A 17,683-nucleotide genomic window follows, 5' to 3' on the forward strand; every position below is an offset into this window, starting at 1 on the left:
TTAGAATAAATTTGCATAATGATTTGCATTCGGTTTTACAGCTTAGGACTGAAACATTGTTTCTTGTTACCTCTTTTACTGGCTTCCCATGTTAACATGTTTGCTAAAACCCTTTTCATATCTTTTGCCGCCCTTTTTCGTTTTATTGCCCCTGGGCTTCACAATTGTGCAAGCTAGAGGGCTAGACCACTGGTATCACTGGTTTACCTGATTTTCCTCATATTATGTTATTTTAACAGGAACGCGAGTTGTCTTTGGCCCATCGACTGGTTCAGGACCTAGCACTGGAGTGGGACCTAGCGCAGGTCTGTCTAAAGGCTTTTGTTTCATTCCTTTGAACGTGTTGTGTCCGTTTTCACATTTCAGTTAAACTGTAGCTTATAGCATATCCGTACTTTTGCATCAATGCTGAAAAAAGGGCGGGTTTCTAACGTTATAATCTTTTACCAACAGGGGGCAGACCAAGCGTTCCTACTGATGTGAGACCTGTGATTTCCGAAGGTAACAAAACAATGAGATGTAGCTGCCTAGAAAATGCCTTGAAATGTTACAAGAAAGAAGGAAATGGGGAGTAAAAAGAATGATTGAACAGTTTGCAGTTTTATTTGACAAAAATTTACCAAATATACGTTTTCAGTAAGCTTTTTATCAAACGTAGCCCTAAGCCTATCTTACTCTTCATCAGCAACAACCTTAAGATTTATTCAAAGACTATTCAAACTTAACTACTGGATGAATAAAGGAAACTTCAGGACGTTTCGACTTATTTATCGAGTAGTAGAGTTTGATTATAAGTTTGATTTTTCTTTGTATATTGTTTTATCTGGATGTCTAACCTTCATCAACGTAACCTTATAATGTTGGTTCACTGTGCCCTTATATGTTGTTTGCAGCTACGCGCATGCTGTCCTTCCCGGCACCCCGTTCGGTCAGCAACTACGCGCAGGTGGTGGGCAGCAGGACCTTTAACCCCTACGCCTTCACCGTCTCCTTCCTGATGAGAACTCCGATGCGAGACACCGGCACCATCTTCTCCTACGCCGTCCCGCAGCAGCCCCACGAGCTGGCGTTCGTTGGTCAAGAGGGATCACGTGACTACACCCTCATCGTCAACGGTCAGCGGGCTCCAGTCAGCATTCCTCAGGTCCGTATCTACTTTTATATGCAAATAAGCTTGTTTCCAAACATCTGATTTTGGGCTGATAAGAACAGGCTTTACATGTCATGTACATGTACCAGAGATAATGGACCATTCATTTTGCTTGCAGAAGATAATATGTAACCAAAACGATAAAATGTTTTCACGTATTTGCATTAGCCTGGGTCCCATCCTGGTTAGTTTACGTCCGCTCCCAGCGACTGTGGGAGCGGACGTAAACTAACCAGAATGGAACCCAGGCTATATTTGCATATCAGTCAATAGTTATTGCTTATAATAACCTGCCTTTCTGCACATGTTCTCTAGTGTCACTGACGAAAGGTGGATGCTACCTGAAACATCTGACCGTTTCCAAAATCATATCCAGTTGCTTGAGTAACTGTTTTTTTACGTATCTTATTACCTGGATGTCTAACCTTCACCGACGTATCAAATGTATAGTTATCGTCCGGTTTGTGTCTTTACTACATCTTTGCTGGCCATCAGGTTCTTGACGGTAACTGGCACGTGGTGGCGATCCTGTGGCAGAACACGGACGGGCAGTGGCGCGTCATGGTGGACGGGCAGGAGGTGGACTCGGGAACCAACCTCGCCAGGGGACACACCGTCAGGTCGGTTTGTCCGTTTCATATCAAAATCTACCTGATGGCAAGACCGTTGAAAGTTGGCATTTTGGACAGTCCTAAGCTTCTTGAATTATCAGTGTACTTATTTACTTTCAATTTGTCATGGGCTGTTCTCTTGATGCTATCCCAAGTGTGGTTGAAGCTCTTCACTTCTTTTGCAACTGTCCTTGTTTTCTCTTCTTCCCCTCGCGTGTCCAATGTAGTGCTGTTCTGGGCAATTATATTACGGAGAACAGAATTCAATGTTCAATTGTTCTATAACATCTGTATGTCCCTATCAAAAGTTCATTTGGATTAACGAGTGGTAGGGCTAAGATTATCAACCTGCTAGAGTTGCCCACCACTGTGTTCTGTGTTGCTCGATAAAAAGATATGTGTTTTCTGTAGGTCTGGTGGGACGTGGATCCTGGGCCAGGAGCAGAACACCATGGGCGCTAACTTCAAGCAGCCGCGCGCGTACGTGGGCGACCTGGCGGAGTTTAACGTGCACTACAACACGCTGCCGCCGGCGGACATGCGGCGGCTGTACGCGCTGCAGTACCCCGGCGACGCGCTGAGCTGGAGGGGCGACACCATCAGTCCAAGCGGACCCGTGGGGCTGAGGACTTACCAGCGTAAGGCCTTATTTACTTACTTATCCTCTTAAAAGTTATGTAAGTTTCTTAAAAGTCTTAATACACATAAGGCCGTGACTTTTTCTTCCGTCTGGGTCTGTCCTTGGCCAAATGTTTTGCTGGTCGCCAGGATAGTCCCATAGACGCCAGGTCGTCTGACACCGTTCTTCTCCAAATAGTTTTTGGTCTACCTTTTAGTCATAACTTTCTGTTTTGTTCTCTCACAGCTAACCTGCGAGTGACGTCTGACAGCAGGGGAGGTATGCACACTTACAAGTAGATATGTAGAATCCTGCCATTCTTTCAAACCATGAACAATTTACTACTTTGTTTCATGCACGCGCACATTCATGATTAATGATTACCTAACTCGTACAGGTTCTCGTGTGACCTTTGACGATTCAACAACAGGACCAGGTATAACAACTGGTACAGTCACAGGTCATTCAACAGGTAAACCTCATAGCCTTTATGTACTATTTTTCAATCGACCGAACATGAACTGAGATACAATCATCGATACAATTCATACTAAGTCTTATAGCTTGTGATCGATAGAAAGCACCAATCCTATTAAATCACCGACTATTCCTATTAGAATATTGTTAGGTACAATACTTACATATTTCTTAATTTATTTACCTTTTTTCTTTCAGGGATAAGCGGGATGAGAGGGATAACCTTCCCCACAGGTATGTTAAATTGCAGGTCAAATTTTGGAAAGTATTATTTGACATTCAACTGTTTACTACATTAAAAACGGCCAGTAACGATTTTGCTTGACCCTCTTATTTTCAGGAATGTTCCTCATGAATTTCCCGGAGCCTCGGACCTCTGACAACTACGCCGAGCTGAGGAGCGATAGCCCCTTCGACCCGGAGTCCTTCACTATCTCCTTCCACATGAGAACACCGGCCAGAGATACCGGCACCATCTTCTCTTACGGCACCAGGCAACAGCCGCACGAGATCGGCTTCATCGGAAAAAGGGACTCCCAAGGCTACACCTTCATTGTAGACAACGAAAAAGCTGATGTCAACATTCCGGAAGTTCTGGACGGCCAGTGGCACGTTGTGGCCATCACGTGGAGGAACTCAGACGGACAGTGGAGGGTGATGGTGGACGGAGAGGAGAGAGCTTCCGGATCCGGTCTGGCGCGAGGACACAGGATCCGTCCGGGCGGCACGTGGATTCTCGGCCAGGAGCAGAACACTGTCGGCTTCCTGCCGGGCTTCCAGCGGTACCGGGAGTACGCAGGAGACCTGTCGGAGTTCCACGTGCACAACAAGGTGCAGTAGTTAGCCACACAAAACTACATAACAGAAACAAAACGCCTTTAGCTACTAGTATATGTGTCCTGTTTTGCTTTCTTTTCTTCAGGGGTGGGAGTTTTGACTTTTGACTTTTGGGAGTTTTGGCTTCGAGTCTTCAGGTCTCCACACTTTTTAAACCGTCTTGTAAAATACCTTTATTTTCAATTATAAAAGTAGCTACGAGAATATAAGTTCAGTCTATGTCCCTTCATTTGTATTTATTACTGTTTTTCTGAATAAAAAACAAGGTTCTGTCAGCCGAGGAGATGCGGCGGCTGTACACGCTGCAGTATCCCGGGGACGCCGTGAACTGGAGACGCGCGACTGTCACGCCGAAAGGACGTGTGTTACGGAAGCCATACGCAGGTAAGCCACACGTTTTAAACAGCATATATATTTATATAAGCATGGAATACCAGATCTGTTGGTAGGTTTTATGAACAAAGTATATATGTGACCGGACGTTTGCGAAGACTCAAAGGTCATGGATCGTTACTCAACCGGGACGGGGGAAGATACATACTTCCTGGCACGTCTATTGTGCTACTGACTTTGAGCAAAAGTCGACATTTTTAAGGACAGATAGATATCAGCATTTTAATCTAGACGATGAAGTGCCTAATGCTGAAGAATAAACTGTATCTTTTCTTGATTTCAATATACCGGGAATTAACAGGAAAATTAATTTTCATGTTGATTTCAGCGTCAATGCGTCTGAGCGTAGACAGTAGAGGCGGTAAGTAAAAGGACCTTACTAACAAAGTTATGAACTTGTTTACTCTTGTTGTTATTTTCAACTTTGAAAAAAACTATTTTACTCTAGGCATTAAGCAAACCTATTCTCTAAAAAGTGAGTTATACTTTTTCTTCTTGGATGAAAATTGAATGGACATATTTTATTTATTTATTTTTTTTTATATTACAGAGATGCGTATTGTGTTTGGTCAACCTACAGGTAGGTTTTACTATTTTATGTGCCTTTATTCCATTTTATATGATTCTACATAAGGTCATTATTGTTAACTGATATATCCAATGCACGGATTTACATGATACAACTTCCTTGAGTAGTCTTTACTAATGCAGGACGAGGTAACATTTTTAATGGTAATGTTGTGCCTTTTTCAGACACAGGCAGAACTCCGGGAGAGGTCCCATCCGGTGGAGCTATCCTGCCTGGAGGTGTGTTTTGTTGAAGTACTTCGCGCAGCTAAAGAAAAATATAGTCAATATTTATAAGCAATATGTTACGAATAATCCTTACCATGACCTTTTTATAGTTCAAGATTGTCAGAAAATAAATTGTGGATCATCTCTTTTTTCTGCCCTATTTGTTATTTTTAAGCCTCTTCGGACTAATAAAAATCTGGAACTGTTTGTGTGGCATATAGCCATGAAGCCATGGCGGTTACGAAGATGGCTTTCTATGGTGGTTTGACCGCTAATGTAGGACGCTAAAGCTGACCAATTGTTGTTCACATCAGCTTTGTACAGAGTCAACTTCCCCGGCCCGCGATCGCCTAACGACTACGCCGAGCTGAGGAGCGACAGTCCCTTCAGTCCTGACTCCTTCACCATCTCCTTCCACATGAGAACACCGGCCAGAGATACCGGCACCATCTTCTCTTACGGCACACAACAACAGCCGCACGAGATCGCCTTCGTCGGCCAGGCTGGTTCACAAAGTTACACCTTCTTCGTGGATGGACAAAGTGCGCCTGTTACCATCCCAAAAGTTCTGGACGGCCAGTGGCACGTCGTGGCCATCACGTGGAGGAACTCAGACGGACAGTGGCGGGTGATGGTGGACGGCCAGGAGAGAGCTTCCGGATCCGGTCTGGCGCGAGGGCACAGGATCCGTCCGGGTGGTACATGGATCCTGGGACAAGACGTCACCTTTGCCGGAGTCCAGCCGAGGTTTGAGCGGAACCACGAGTACGTTGGAGACGTTGCAGAGTTCCACGTGCACGACGGCGTGTTGTCCGATGACGACCTGCGCCGCCTGTACTCCCTGTGGTATCCCGGGAACGCTGTCAACTGGAGAGAGGTCACAATCACGCCCAGAGGGAGCGCCAGCAGAACATCTCACCCAGGTAAGCCTATAGTTGTAAGCCGATGGACTGGGTTAACATGGAGAACATCACAAAAGAAGCGGTGTAACGACCGAGCTGTACCTTTCAACTGTTCTTCTATGTCTACCGTTAGCACGTTTTGATTATAAAGTCATGAATTTGCCTGGATCTGCTTACACATTCGTTGTGTTTATAAGGGAGGCTATACCGTACTTAATGTAGCATTATTGTCTTCATATAGTCAGTAATGTCTTGTAATGGTTAACGAGAGCTTTATTTTCTCTCCTGGTCTAGTTTCAGTCCGCTTGACTGTGGACAGCAGAGGACGTGAGTTGTTTGTTTATTGCAACTTTTAAAATTGAAGAATTTCATCTGCTGTGTCCTGGTTTCGTCTGGTATGCTTTAACATGTTGACATTTTGCTGTAAGGGATTCAACCAACAGATTTTATTAATTTGGTGCATTTGTGTCTTTACAGGTCCTCGTGTGATTCTGGGCGCTCCTTCCACTGTACCTACAACAGGTTGGTCAGATTATTCATTCGTTTTGACTGAAGATGCACTAAGGCTGGCAAACTAGCACAGTGTGATTATTCAGTGCAAAACCTTTAGGCAAATACGAGGCGGAGGTCACCAGGCCTCCATCCGCGTGATCTGTAGTGAGTCACCAAATCTGAACTAAAGGATTCGAAACATCGCACACCGGGTCTGTCAAATTACTGTTCATTTTTCTGCAAATGGCATACGTGTTTATGCGAATTTGCCATTCATGCCATTTTAATATGCCCCTGAGGAAAATTTGCCTCAGGTAATGATCTTGTTCATAGGGGCCGAAGTAAATATTTCTTTGGGGGTATTTTCCTTGTGTCGCCGAGGAGCGAGTATGTTTAGTCTGGCTTCCATGTGAACTGACTTGTCGAAGAAGAGGCTGAAGTCCCAGGTATGGTAAGACTGGCAGTTAAGACGACAACTGACCTTGATCAATGACAATCTTTACCACCCGAACAGGACTAGACAAGACGAAGTGCCAGACGTTACTTGAGACGGCACAGCGGGAGGGCCGTATCGGCGCCTTCATTCCTCAGTGCGAGGAGGACGGCACCTTTAAGACGACCCAGTGCCACGGGTCCTCCGGCTACTGTTACTGCGCACACCCGACAGACGGGACCCGGTACGAGGAGACGGGCAGACGGTCGTGGGAGGGGGGCATGGAGCACGACTGTAACACCTACTGGCAAACTAAAGGTAATTCATTATAATGTAGAATGGATTCATTCCTCAAGCCAACTGACTATCACACCAAAGTCGTCCCTCGGTCAGAAATCTAGAGCTGCGGCTTATTTCCCGTTTAGAGACGCGTAAAGGCAATATTTTTGTAAATAAATGTGTTTATCGAAATAAGGAAATATTTTCTAGACACCAGTTCCGTGTTTGGAAATAGCTGTAACCATAACTTCCCATCATGGACTAGGGACAGGACAAGAGAAGACGAAGTGCCAGACGTTAGTAGAGACGACAGAGCTCATCCCTGGTGTTTACATCCCTCAATGTGAGGACGACGGGTCCTTTAAGACCACCCAGTGCCACGTGTCTACCGGCTACTGTTACTGCGCGCACCCTGTTGACGGCACACGGTATGACGAGACGGGCAGAGCGACGGGCAGATCGTCGGACATCACCATGGACCATGACTGCACCACGTACTGGCAAACTCAGGGTGATTGATCTGCCTTTTTTACCAGTACGATTTTTAAAAGACAAATGTACGCAGTCGATTGGCACTTGTAGGCATGTAGGCATTTCCTCGGCTTCTAAGTCCACTTGTTTAGATGGGCACTAGTGTAGCATAAATCTCTCACCACAGACATCTACTGGCAAACTGGGGGTAATTTGTAATCGCAATGAAGCAGGTATGAACTATAAGTTTCAAGCACACGTATTACTTATTGAAAGGATCAAGCGAAAGCCCATTGTAAGTCGACAAGTGACCACTAACAATGCCTACCACCTGAACAGGACAAGACAAGACGAAGTGCCAGACGTTAGTTGAGACGACACAGCGGGAGGGCCGTATCGGCGCCTTCATTCCTCAGTGCGAGGAGGACGGCACCTTTAAGACGACCCAGTGCCACGGGTCCTCCGGCTACTGTTACTGCGCACACCCGACAGACGGGACCCGGTACGAGGAGACGGGCAGACGGTCGTGGGAAGGGGGCATGGAACACGACTGTGACACGTACTGGCAAACCAGGGGTGACTATCATTGTTCAATATGTTTTTAAAGCCCTTTTAAGCAGACGTGCCTATTTGCTACATGCCAATTCAATTACTGATAAATAACTTTCTTTGCTGCACATATTTTCTACTGAAGATCAATGTCATATACTCCGGTATCATATGCAGGAGGAATGGAAGCACTTTTAAGTACACGATCATATTTGCTACACGCCAATTCAATTATTATTTTCAATTAATAACTGTCTTTGCACATATTTACTACTGATGGTCATATATTCCGGTATCATGCACTGAGAAATTACAATCGAAGCACATCACATTTGCAACAGGCGCCAAATTATTGATAGTAAGCAAGTCATCCTGACAGAATTTAGATGGGAAAATATATATTATTAAATGATATGAAGTTTATCATAGTAGCTGGACATGGAGCTCGGAGGCAACATACTTTTAACCCATGACGTCCCCTGCCACATGCAACATGAACAGGACAAGAGAAGACGAAGTGCCAGACGTTAGTAGAGACAACAGAGCTTATCCCTGGTGTTTACATCCCTCAATGTGAGGACGACGGGTCCTTTAAGACCACCCAGTGCCACGTGTCTACCGGCTACTGTTACTGCGCACACCCTGTTGACGGCACACGGTATGACGAGACGGGCAGAGCGACGGGCAGATCGTCGGACATCACCATGGACCATGACTGCACCACGTACTGGCAAACCCAGGGTGATTTTCTAGTCTGTTTAAGAACACTTTGCATAAAACAAACTGCCAGTAGTAGGCACGCTAACTGTTCGACCACGCGACAAGCAACCATTTAGTAATACGTTCTTCATTGCATAGACTGAATGGCAGCACATTTAGGTAGCAAGGTAGCAGATGAGTACGTTCTATTGCAATTCATTGACAAGACATGATGGCAGACTGTCTAACATGTGCTGTACGAGATCCAGTGGACATTTTTTTTGGTGTCTTGACCAAAGTTCATTCAGAAGTTAGGTGCCTACAAACTACACTCTTAAGTTGAGTCGACTAGATTGCTAAGAATTGTCAATCATTTCAAGTTAAAAGTTTTGATCCAACACAATAAAGTTATCTCGGCTTTCGACGAGTTATTCTTTCTTAGTAGACTGACCCAGCAAGTGTTGTCACGTGGCTTCTTTGAAGTGTGACGTCAACACTGGGTCAAAGTTATCTGGTAGACTATGTGTTGACGTCACACTTCAAAGACGCCACGTGACAAGCCTCACTGGGTCAGTCTACTGAGGAAGACCAGAGTGTCTTGTCGAAAGCTCTAGGTGAGAGAACTTCTTTGTGTTGAATCAAAAGTTTTAACTTTAAACATGACCGGATCACTGTCAAGACGAGTCGACTGCATGGCTGAGAATTGTCAATCGTAATAGTTTTTCTCCTCCTTCAGGTGAAGTACCAGACGGTGGAATAATTGTCGGAGGAGGGGCACCCGGCGGAGGGTTTGGAGGTGGAGTACCTGACGGACGGTTCACTCTCGGTGGAGGTGCACCAGACAGAATTGCCCCCGAAGGAGCAATCTCTGTGGGCGCTGTGCCCGGTGGGATGGTCCCCGTGGGAGTATCACCTGGAGGTATGTCTTCTCCTCCTTCTTCTCCTTCTCCTCCTCCTCCTTCTCTTTCTTCTCCTTGTCCTCCGTCTCCTTCCCCCTTCTTCTTCTCCTTGTCCTCCTTGTCCTACTACCCCTTCTATTCATCATTCTTCTCCTTCTTGTCTTCCTTGTCCTACTTCCCCTTCTTCTCCTTCCCCTTCTCCCCCTCCTCCTCCTCCCCCTCATCATTTATCTTCTCCTTCTTCATCTTCCTCCTCTTCCTCTTCTTTTTTCACGAAGTGTAGTAGGAGAAGTTCTGTTTCCAGTACTGTTTGTCAGTCATTGCAGACAGAAGTTCAGGTCCTTGTAAACCAGTGTCAGATTCTATATGAGTTTCTTTAGAGTTGGGGTTGGACGACCGGTCCTCCTTTTTGCATCCGGAGTCCAATGCATTTTTATGTTCTTTCTGTAGAGAGGAACTTTCTGAACTTCCCTGAGCCTCGGTCCCCCGACAACTACGCCGAGCTGAGGAGCGACGGATCCTTCAGTCCTGACTCCTTCACCGTCTCCTTCCACATGAGAACACCGGCCAGAGATACCGGCACCATCTTCTCTTACGGCACACAACAACAGCCGCACGAGATCGGCTTTGTTGGGCAGTCCGGAAACCGAGGCTACACTTTCATGGTGAATAACGAGAGGGAAATTATCGACATTCCGGAAGTTCTGGACGGCCAGTGGCACGTTGTGGCCATCACGTGGAGGAACTCAGACGGACAGTGGAGTGTGATGGTGGACGGGGAGGAGAGAGCTTCCGGATCCGGTCTGGCGCGAGGGCACAGGATCCGTCCGGGCGGCACGTGGTATTTCGGACAAGACGTGAGCAGGTTCGTAGGCACCCGTCCAAGTTTCGAGCGTAACCGGGAGTACGTAGGAGACCTGGCGGAGTTCCACGTGCACAACAAGATCCTGTCAAACGACGAAATGCGCCAACTTTACAGCCTGCTCTACCCCGGGGACGGAGTGAACTGGAGACGCGCGACTGTCACGCCAAGGGGACAGGTCCAACAGAAGCCGTACTCAGGTATGGCAACAGAACGTCGCTTGGCTTCATTCTTTTGTTTCATATCCATGCTGTTTGTAGCTTACAGGCCCATGTATGTCCTTACAAGTGTATGTGCTACCCAGTCAACATGTTCTAACCTTTTCGCAATTTTTTTTACAGTTACCGTTCGCCTGACTGTGGATAGCAGAGGACGTGAGTAGAAATGATGTTGTTTTCATGACATAAAGCGATCATCAAGCAACACTTAACGATGTCGTTGTAGCGTTTGTATTGGACGGCTAAAACTAGCACCTTAGTGATCTCAAGTTGATGTGTCGAGCAGAAACGGGAAAGTCTACTCTGAGGACTATCCTTCTGGTCCACCTAGCTCTGTCCCGAATCACTGCAGGCATATTTGTTTAAGAGGTTGATGAAATCAAATTACGAGGCAAAAGCATACATGTATAATGATATATGGGCAGAAGTAGGCACCATTCGTGTATTTGTAATCACTAACCAGCTTCTACATCTAGATTTGATGCCAATACATATTGTTTCAAAGAAAAGTCAAAATGAGTAAACTCGGCTCAGGTATAGCATTTCCATTGAGGACGAATCTACAAGGAAGCAAACAATCTAGTGACTTATGCCTGATCATGATTTATATTTTATCCAGAACCAAGAGTCTCGTTGAGTGAGTCAGCACTTGCTCCAGACACAGGTTTGTATACCAAATAGTCCTCTATACTCTTACAAAATATTAGTCAGGACAATTATAGATAAAATCGCATGTTCTCGAAGGAATAAGCTAAGACGCAAACGTTTGATAAACGTACAGAACCGTGATAATATATAACCTTTTTTCTAAGACAACAGCTTCTAGGAAAGTTACGTTTCATGAGGAAGCAATCATTTTTTTACAGATCTATACTTCCTGAACTTCGCCCAACCCAAATCTCCAAACAACTACGCCGAGCTGAGGAGCGACGGATCCTTCAGTCCTGACTCCTTCACCATCTCCTTCCACATGAGAACACCGGCCAGAGATACCGGCACCATCTTCTCTTACGGCACACAACAACAGCCGCACGAGATCGGCTTTGCTGGGCAGGCCGGAAACCGAGGCTACACCTTCATGGTGGATAACCAGAGGGCCAATGTCGACATTCCGGAAGTTCTGGACGGCCAATGGCACGTTGTGGCCATCACGTGGAGGAACTCAGACGGACAGTGGAGGGTGATGGTGGACGGGGAGGAGAGAGCTTCCGGATCCGGTCTGGCGCGAGGGCACAGGATCCGTCCGGGCGGCACGTGGTACTTCGGACAAGACGTGAGCCAGGTTGGAGACCGGCCGAGGTTTGAGCGTGGCCGAGAGTACGAAGGAGACATTGCTGAGTTCCATGTACACAACAAGATCCTGTCAAACGATGAAATGCGCCAGTTGTACAGTCTGCAGTATCCAGGGGACGGCGCCAGCTGGAGGGAGGGGACCGTCACACCGAGGGGACAGGTCCAGCGCAGGGCGTATCCAGGTACGAATTTACATAATTTTTTTTCTTATTTGGAAGTAAATATATAAAGTCTCGTGTGAGTAAGGTCACATGTTTGTAAACCGTAACTCTCGCGAGATCACGCTGTGATTAAAAGTCATTAATTATCCTGATGAAGGCGACAGTGGTCGCTGAAAATTTTATCTCTCTGTAAACTGTGTGTTGGAATAAAGTTCAACTTTTTACTATAAGTAAATACATACGTTGTTAATTGTTTATCCGGAGAAAATATTAGAGAAAGGAAACTGGTGGATTGAAGTAATTATGACCGGGGCTTTATGTCACTACAGTACATATGAAATAATTGGATTATTTAGATCTGCAAAACCAAACTTTTGGGGAATAGTAAAGTAGCAAACTATTGAAGTGAACACCATGACTAATATGGTAACGAGAATCTTTAATCAATATCATAACTCATTTTCCTTTTTTTTGCAGTGACAGTGCGTCTGACTGTCGATGGCAGTGGACGTAAGTTTTCCTCTATTCCCACAAATCGTGATAGAAGCAACAGCATTACCTACAAAGATACATATGAATAAAAGTGACCATCAAAAGTGGTTAATCCTTCAACCACATCCGTGGTTATGAAACTAATATCTATGCAGTACCCATGAAGACTCATGTTGGAAAAAAACTGTAATTATGTTTACCAAAGGAAAATATGTTGTTTTTCGCTATTTCTTTTTCTTCCGTTCCAACTACTGACCTCTGACCTGGTTAATGACCTGAACCAGACTGTCTCGCACCATGGTGTTGTTGGTGTGTTACGCCGAAAGGCGGTTATACCGGCTATACAGATACAGATACAGATACAGATGGTAACTGGTGTGGGGATACGTAATGTGCAATTTTATAGTAGGAGGGATTCAACTCCTGTTACCATATACGTGAATGTGTTTGATAATTGGGTAAGAATAAACAAAACAGACCATATGCGAAGGTAAACATTATGCATTTGCAAATGTTACCTTTGTAGTATTACTATTGAGTTGGTTCATAGACTGTCATACTAAGTCAACCCGTACCACGTAGCCTTGACAAGTAACCATATTCCGGCCATCCGAATCCCCTTTCAGGCCCTCGCGTGACCCTTGGAGAGGCTTCAGGGATTCCTGGCACAGGTATGACTTTATTGCCATTGCTTGTAGATCTAATCTTCCAAATGTCAGGTCTTTACATGTGAATAAAGTTCTGAAAAGGGTTTACTACTTCTTCAAGTAGATCTGACGCTGGCCAGGTAGTTTGTAACTACTTATCTTTTGCAGTGAACCTGGCAGTTGATGTCATTGGAGGACGTGGTACGTTTTTTCTCTATTCCGACGAATCGTGATAGAAGTAACAGCATTACTTACAAAGATAAATTAAAAGTGACTATCAAACCGTGTTTTAAGTTAAAACGTTTGATCCAACACAAAGAAATCTCTCACTCAGAGCTTTCGACCAGTCACTCTGGTCTTCCTCAGTAGACTGACCCAGTGAAGCTTGTCACGTGGCTTCTTTGAAGTGTGACGTCAACACTGGGTCAAACGTATCTGGTAGACGATGTCGGCCCTCGTCGCGGACGCCGGCCATGTAGTTTGTATCAGACAACAGTCTCGTTGAACGTAACGTTTGACTGACTCTGAAAAGCTGATTTGATATAAAAAAGCAATGATTTTTTTACAGATTTTTACAAATTCCTAAACTTCCCACAACCGAGATCTCCTAACAACTACGCCGAGCTAAGGGGCGACAATTCCTACAGTCCGGAGTCCTTCACCATCTCCTTCCACATGAGAACACCGGCCAGAGATACCGGCACCATCTTCTCTTACGGCACACAGCAACAGCCGAACGAGATCGGCTTTGTTGGGCAGTCCGGAAACCGAGGCTACACCTTCATGGTGGATAACCAGAGGGCCAATGTCGACATTCCGGAAGTTCTGGACGGCCAGTGGCACGTTGTGGCCATCACGTGGAGGAACTCAGACGGACAGTGGAGGGTGATGGTAGACGGGGAGGAGAGAGCTTCCGGATCCGGACTGGCGCGAGGGCACAGGATCCGTCCGGGCGGCACGTGGTACTTCGGACAAGACGTGAGCCAGGTAGGAGACCGGCCGAGGTTTGAGCGTAACCGGGAGTACGAAGGAGACTTGGCTGAGTTCCATATACTCAACAGGGACCTGTCAAACGATGAAATGCGCCAAATATACAGCCTGGAATATGAGGGGGACGGCGAGAACTGGAGACAGGGTAGCGTCACACCGAGGGGACAGGTCCAATCCCGGCCGTATGCAGGTACGATTTTACATATATTTTTTTCTTATCTGCAAGTATATATACACAGTGTTGAAATAGTTCATTGTTGGAAACTTGTGTATTGAAGTAATTATAACCAACCTATCACCTCGCTACATATGAAATAATTAGATTATCCGGATTTGCAAAACCAAACTTTGGACAATAAGGTAAAGTAGCAACTGAACATAAGGACTGACATGATGGTAACGAGAAACTTTAATCAATATCATAACTTCTTGTCTTTTGCAGTGCGCCTGGCCGTTGACGGTAGTGGACGTAAGTGTTCCTTTATTCCCACGAATCGTAATAGAAGTAACAGCATAACTTACAACTAGATATATTAAAAGTGACCATCAAATGTGGTTAATTTAATCCTTCTACCACGCCTGTTGTAATGAGATTTATAATCTCTTTTCAGTGCCTCTGAAGACTCGTATACAATGTCATGTAGATAAAAGCTGTGTAATATTACTGTGTAAAAGTCGTGTATTTTAGAGTTGGTTCATAGACTGTCAGACTCTGTCAATTCGTACCACGTAGCCTTTAACGTAGACCTTATTCTGATCATCCACATCCCCTTTCAGGCCCTCGCATCATCGTTGGTGAGGCTTCAGGGACACCTGGCACGGGTATGTTTCGTTATGTTTACTGAAGGAAAATGTTTTGCTCTGTTTCTTCTTCTCGAAACAAATAAGGTCAATGACCTGAACCAGAGTATGCCACCATGGTAACCAGTGTTGGGTTACAATCATTTTAAACATTTTACAATATTACAGCAGGAGGGATGTAGACTCCTTTCCAAACATATATGAATGTATTCGAGTAAGAATTAGCAGAGCAGACCATATGCGAAGGTAAACATTATGTATTTGCTTTGCAAATGTTACCCTAAAGTTTCTAGTCTTCTAAATGTTATTTATGTAGGTCAGGATGCCCAACACGTCTATACATGTTCATAAAAACTTGCAAAGGGTTTACTATCTTCTCAAGTAAATCGGACGTCGGCCAGGTATAGTTTGTATCAGGCCAAGTTCTGGCTGTTCTATCAAGTGTAAGAAGGGTCGCGCCGAGTGGAAAGCTTGTACTAAACACAAAATGACTCAACCAGTATAGGCAACAGCAATGGAAGAACGTCCTTTTTTGATGTGACTCCATTTACCAAATTTTGGACCAACTGATTCAAATAGTTAACAATGCTATGTAGATGAATATCATCGCCGCATTGCTTAGGATATGCAGTTTAAAATGAAACCAGCTACTTATTTTATAGCAACAGATTAAACTACATTGTCACCAGTTCCATGTACTCATATCCCTATTAGGTGCCGTCCCAAGACCTGGAGGTGGCACGCTTGTACCTGTACCTGGAGGTAAGACTTGAAATGCTGTAGATTTCCCATATGGGGACAAGCTAATGATATATTGCCGCCACATGTGCACTGTTTTTGATGACTTGACATTTTACGACCAGTTACAGGCCAGTCCATCAGTAATTTGAATATACCTCTTGGACATTCTGACATTCTGCATACTTACCATTCACTCGCTCACTCACTCACTCACTCACTCACTCACTCACTCACTCACTCACTCACTCACTCACTCACTCAATCAATCAATCACTCACTCACTCAATCACTCAATCACTCACTCAATCACTCACTCAATCACTCACTCAATCACTTACTCACTCACTCAATCAATCACTCATTCATTCATTCATTCACTCACTCACTATCCGGTTTACCAAAAAAACGAGACTGTTACAGAACTATTCCATGACCTCTTTTATAGCTGTTGTGAAAACTTTGCAGTAATACATATTTTACACTAGTTTCAACTACCTAGTCATCAGTGCCGTTTCCCATATCTTTATCAGGTTCAAGACCTGGAGGTGGCACGCTTAGACCTGGAGGTAAGAAAATGCCACAGCTAACCCATATATAAGCCATGGAATGGGGGCTAGCTAAGTCATAATGCCGCCTCACGTGCATTGTTTTTCATGATTTAAAAAAATCACGACCAACGACAGACCATGACATATCATTTTCGAAATACATCATTTTTTGTATGTTCAACAAATTGACTGAATATTCAAAAGATATTCCAAAGATGAGGCACTCAAGCAACTGGGTAGATTTATTTCAGTTTATAACCTACTTTTGAACAAGTACTTAGTTTACTAATATCCCAATTAGGTCCAAGGCCTGGAGGAGGGGGTCTTGCACCCGGAGGTGAGGAAAAGAATGCTAGTTATTCCATTAATCAATAACAACACCAATATAATATGGGGGCTTTTAGTTGGAATGCATGGAGTATCTGTTAACTATGCACACGTGTGAAAACTCAATTGTTGCAAAATTTCAAGGTATGTGTCATTATGGCGAAAAATCGAAAACGTCTTTGAACAACGTCGACGTTGATATCATTAACTTAAAGGTAAGACGCACATTGTGCTCTTCCTCCAACAACTGTTTTCCCTTCCTTTTTACCAGCTATGAAGTTTCTGACATTCCCGGAGCCTCGGTCCCCCGACAACTACGTCGATCTGAGGAGCGACGGATCTTTCAGTCCGGAGTCCTTCACCATCTCCTTCCACATGAGAACACCGGCCAGAGATACCGGCACCATCTTCTCTTACGGCACACAACAACAGCCGCACGAGATCGGCTTTGTTGGGCAGTCCGGAAACCGAGGCTACACTTTCATGGTTGATAACCAGAGGGCCAATGTCGACATTCCGGAAGTTCTGGACGGCCAGTGGCACGTTGTGGCCATCACGTGGAGGAACTCAGACGGACAGTGGAGGGTGATGGTGGACGGGGAGGAGAGAGCTTCCGGATCCGGTCTGGCGCGAGGACACAGGATCCGTCCTGGCGGCACGTGGTACTTCGGACAAGACGTGAGCCAGGTAGGAGACCGGCCGAGGTTTGAGCGTAACCGGGAGTACGTCGGCGATCTAGCGGAGTTTCACGTGTACAACAGGGTCCTGTCGCCTGCGGAGATGCTGCAGCTGTACCGTCTGGAGGCGACAGGAGACGGGGTGAACTGGAGACGCGTGGACCTCCAGCCGCGCGGACAGGTGCAGCAGAGCCCGTACTCAGGTGAGGCAGGCACGCTCGCTGCAGACAGTGAGGTCGTGTGGCGTAAATGGTAGCGTCTTCGGCTCAGGACCAAGAGGTCGTGGGTTTGAATCCTACCGTGGCAGCGATCTTGTGCCC

At 45.4% G+C, this 17,683-nt stretch overlaps 1 protein-coding gene across 1 annotated transcript in view; it reads left to right on the top strand.

Moving 5' to 3' along the window:
• Window positions 1–17,683, top strand: part of LOC109487474 — a 35,017-nt gene that overhangs the window by 4,839 nt on the left and 12,495 nt on the right. The window contains exons 11-33 of the mRNA XM_019791464.1: window positions 240–305; window positions 454–501; window positions 894–1,144; window positions 1,646–1,770; window positions 2,173–2,399; window positions 2,627–2,659; window positions 2,778–2,852; window positions 3,056–3,091; window positions 3,198–3,439; window positions 10,299–10,668; window positions 10,810–10,842; window positions 11,306–11,350; window positions 11,553–12,161; window positions 12,618–12,650; window positions 13,259–13,303; window positions 13,448–13,480; window positions 13,848–14,459; window positions 14,712–14,738; window positions 15,047–15,091; window positions 15,785–15,832; window positions 16,342–16,377; window positions 16,661–16,696; window positions 16,958–17,566. Of these exons, the coding sequence (XP_019647023.1) occupies window positions 240–305; window positions 454–501; window positions 894–1,144; window positions 1,646–1,770; window positions 2,173–2,399; window positions 2,627–2,659; window positions 2,778–2,852; window positions 3,056–3,091; window positions 3,198–3,439; window positions 10,299–10,668; window positions 10,810–10,842; window positions 11,306–11,350; window positions 11,553–12,161; window positions 12,618–12,650; window positions 13,259–13,303; window positions 13,448–13,480; window positions 13,848–14,459; window positions 14,712–14,738; window positions 15,047–15,091; window positions 15,785–15,832; window positions 16,342–16,377; window positions 16,661–16,696; window positions 16,958–17,566 (3,684 nt within the window). The remainder of the gene's footprint in view (window positions 1–239; window positions 306–453; window positions 502–893; window positions 1,145–1,645; window positions 1,771–2,172; window positions 2,400–2,626; window positions 2,660–2,777; window positions 2,853–3,055; window positions 3,092–3,197; window positions 3,440–10,298; window positions 10,669–10,809; window positions 10,843–11,305; window positions 11,351–11,552; window positions 12,162–12,617; window positions 12,651–13,258; window positions 13,304–13,447; window positions 13,481–13,847; window positions 14,460–14,711; window positions 14,739–15,046; window positions 15,092–15,784; window positions 15,833–16,341; window positions 16,378–16,660; window positions 16,697–16,957; window positions 17,567–17,683) is intronic.

The sequence above is a fragment of the Branchiostoma belcheri genome, unplaced genomic scaffold (assembly GCF_001625305.1).
Source record: "Branchiostoma belcheri isolate BF01 breed outbred unplaced genomic scaffold, Haploidv18h27 scaffold89, whole genome shotgun sequence".
NCBI classification, from domain to species: domain Eukaryota; kingdom Metazoa; phylum Chordata; class Leptocardii; order Amphioxiformes; family Branchiostomatidae; genus Branchiostoma; species Branchiostoma belcheri.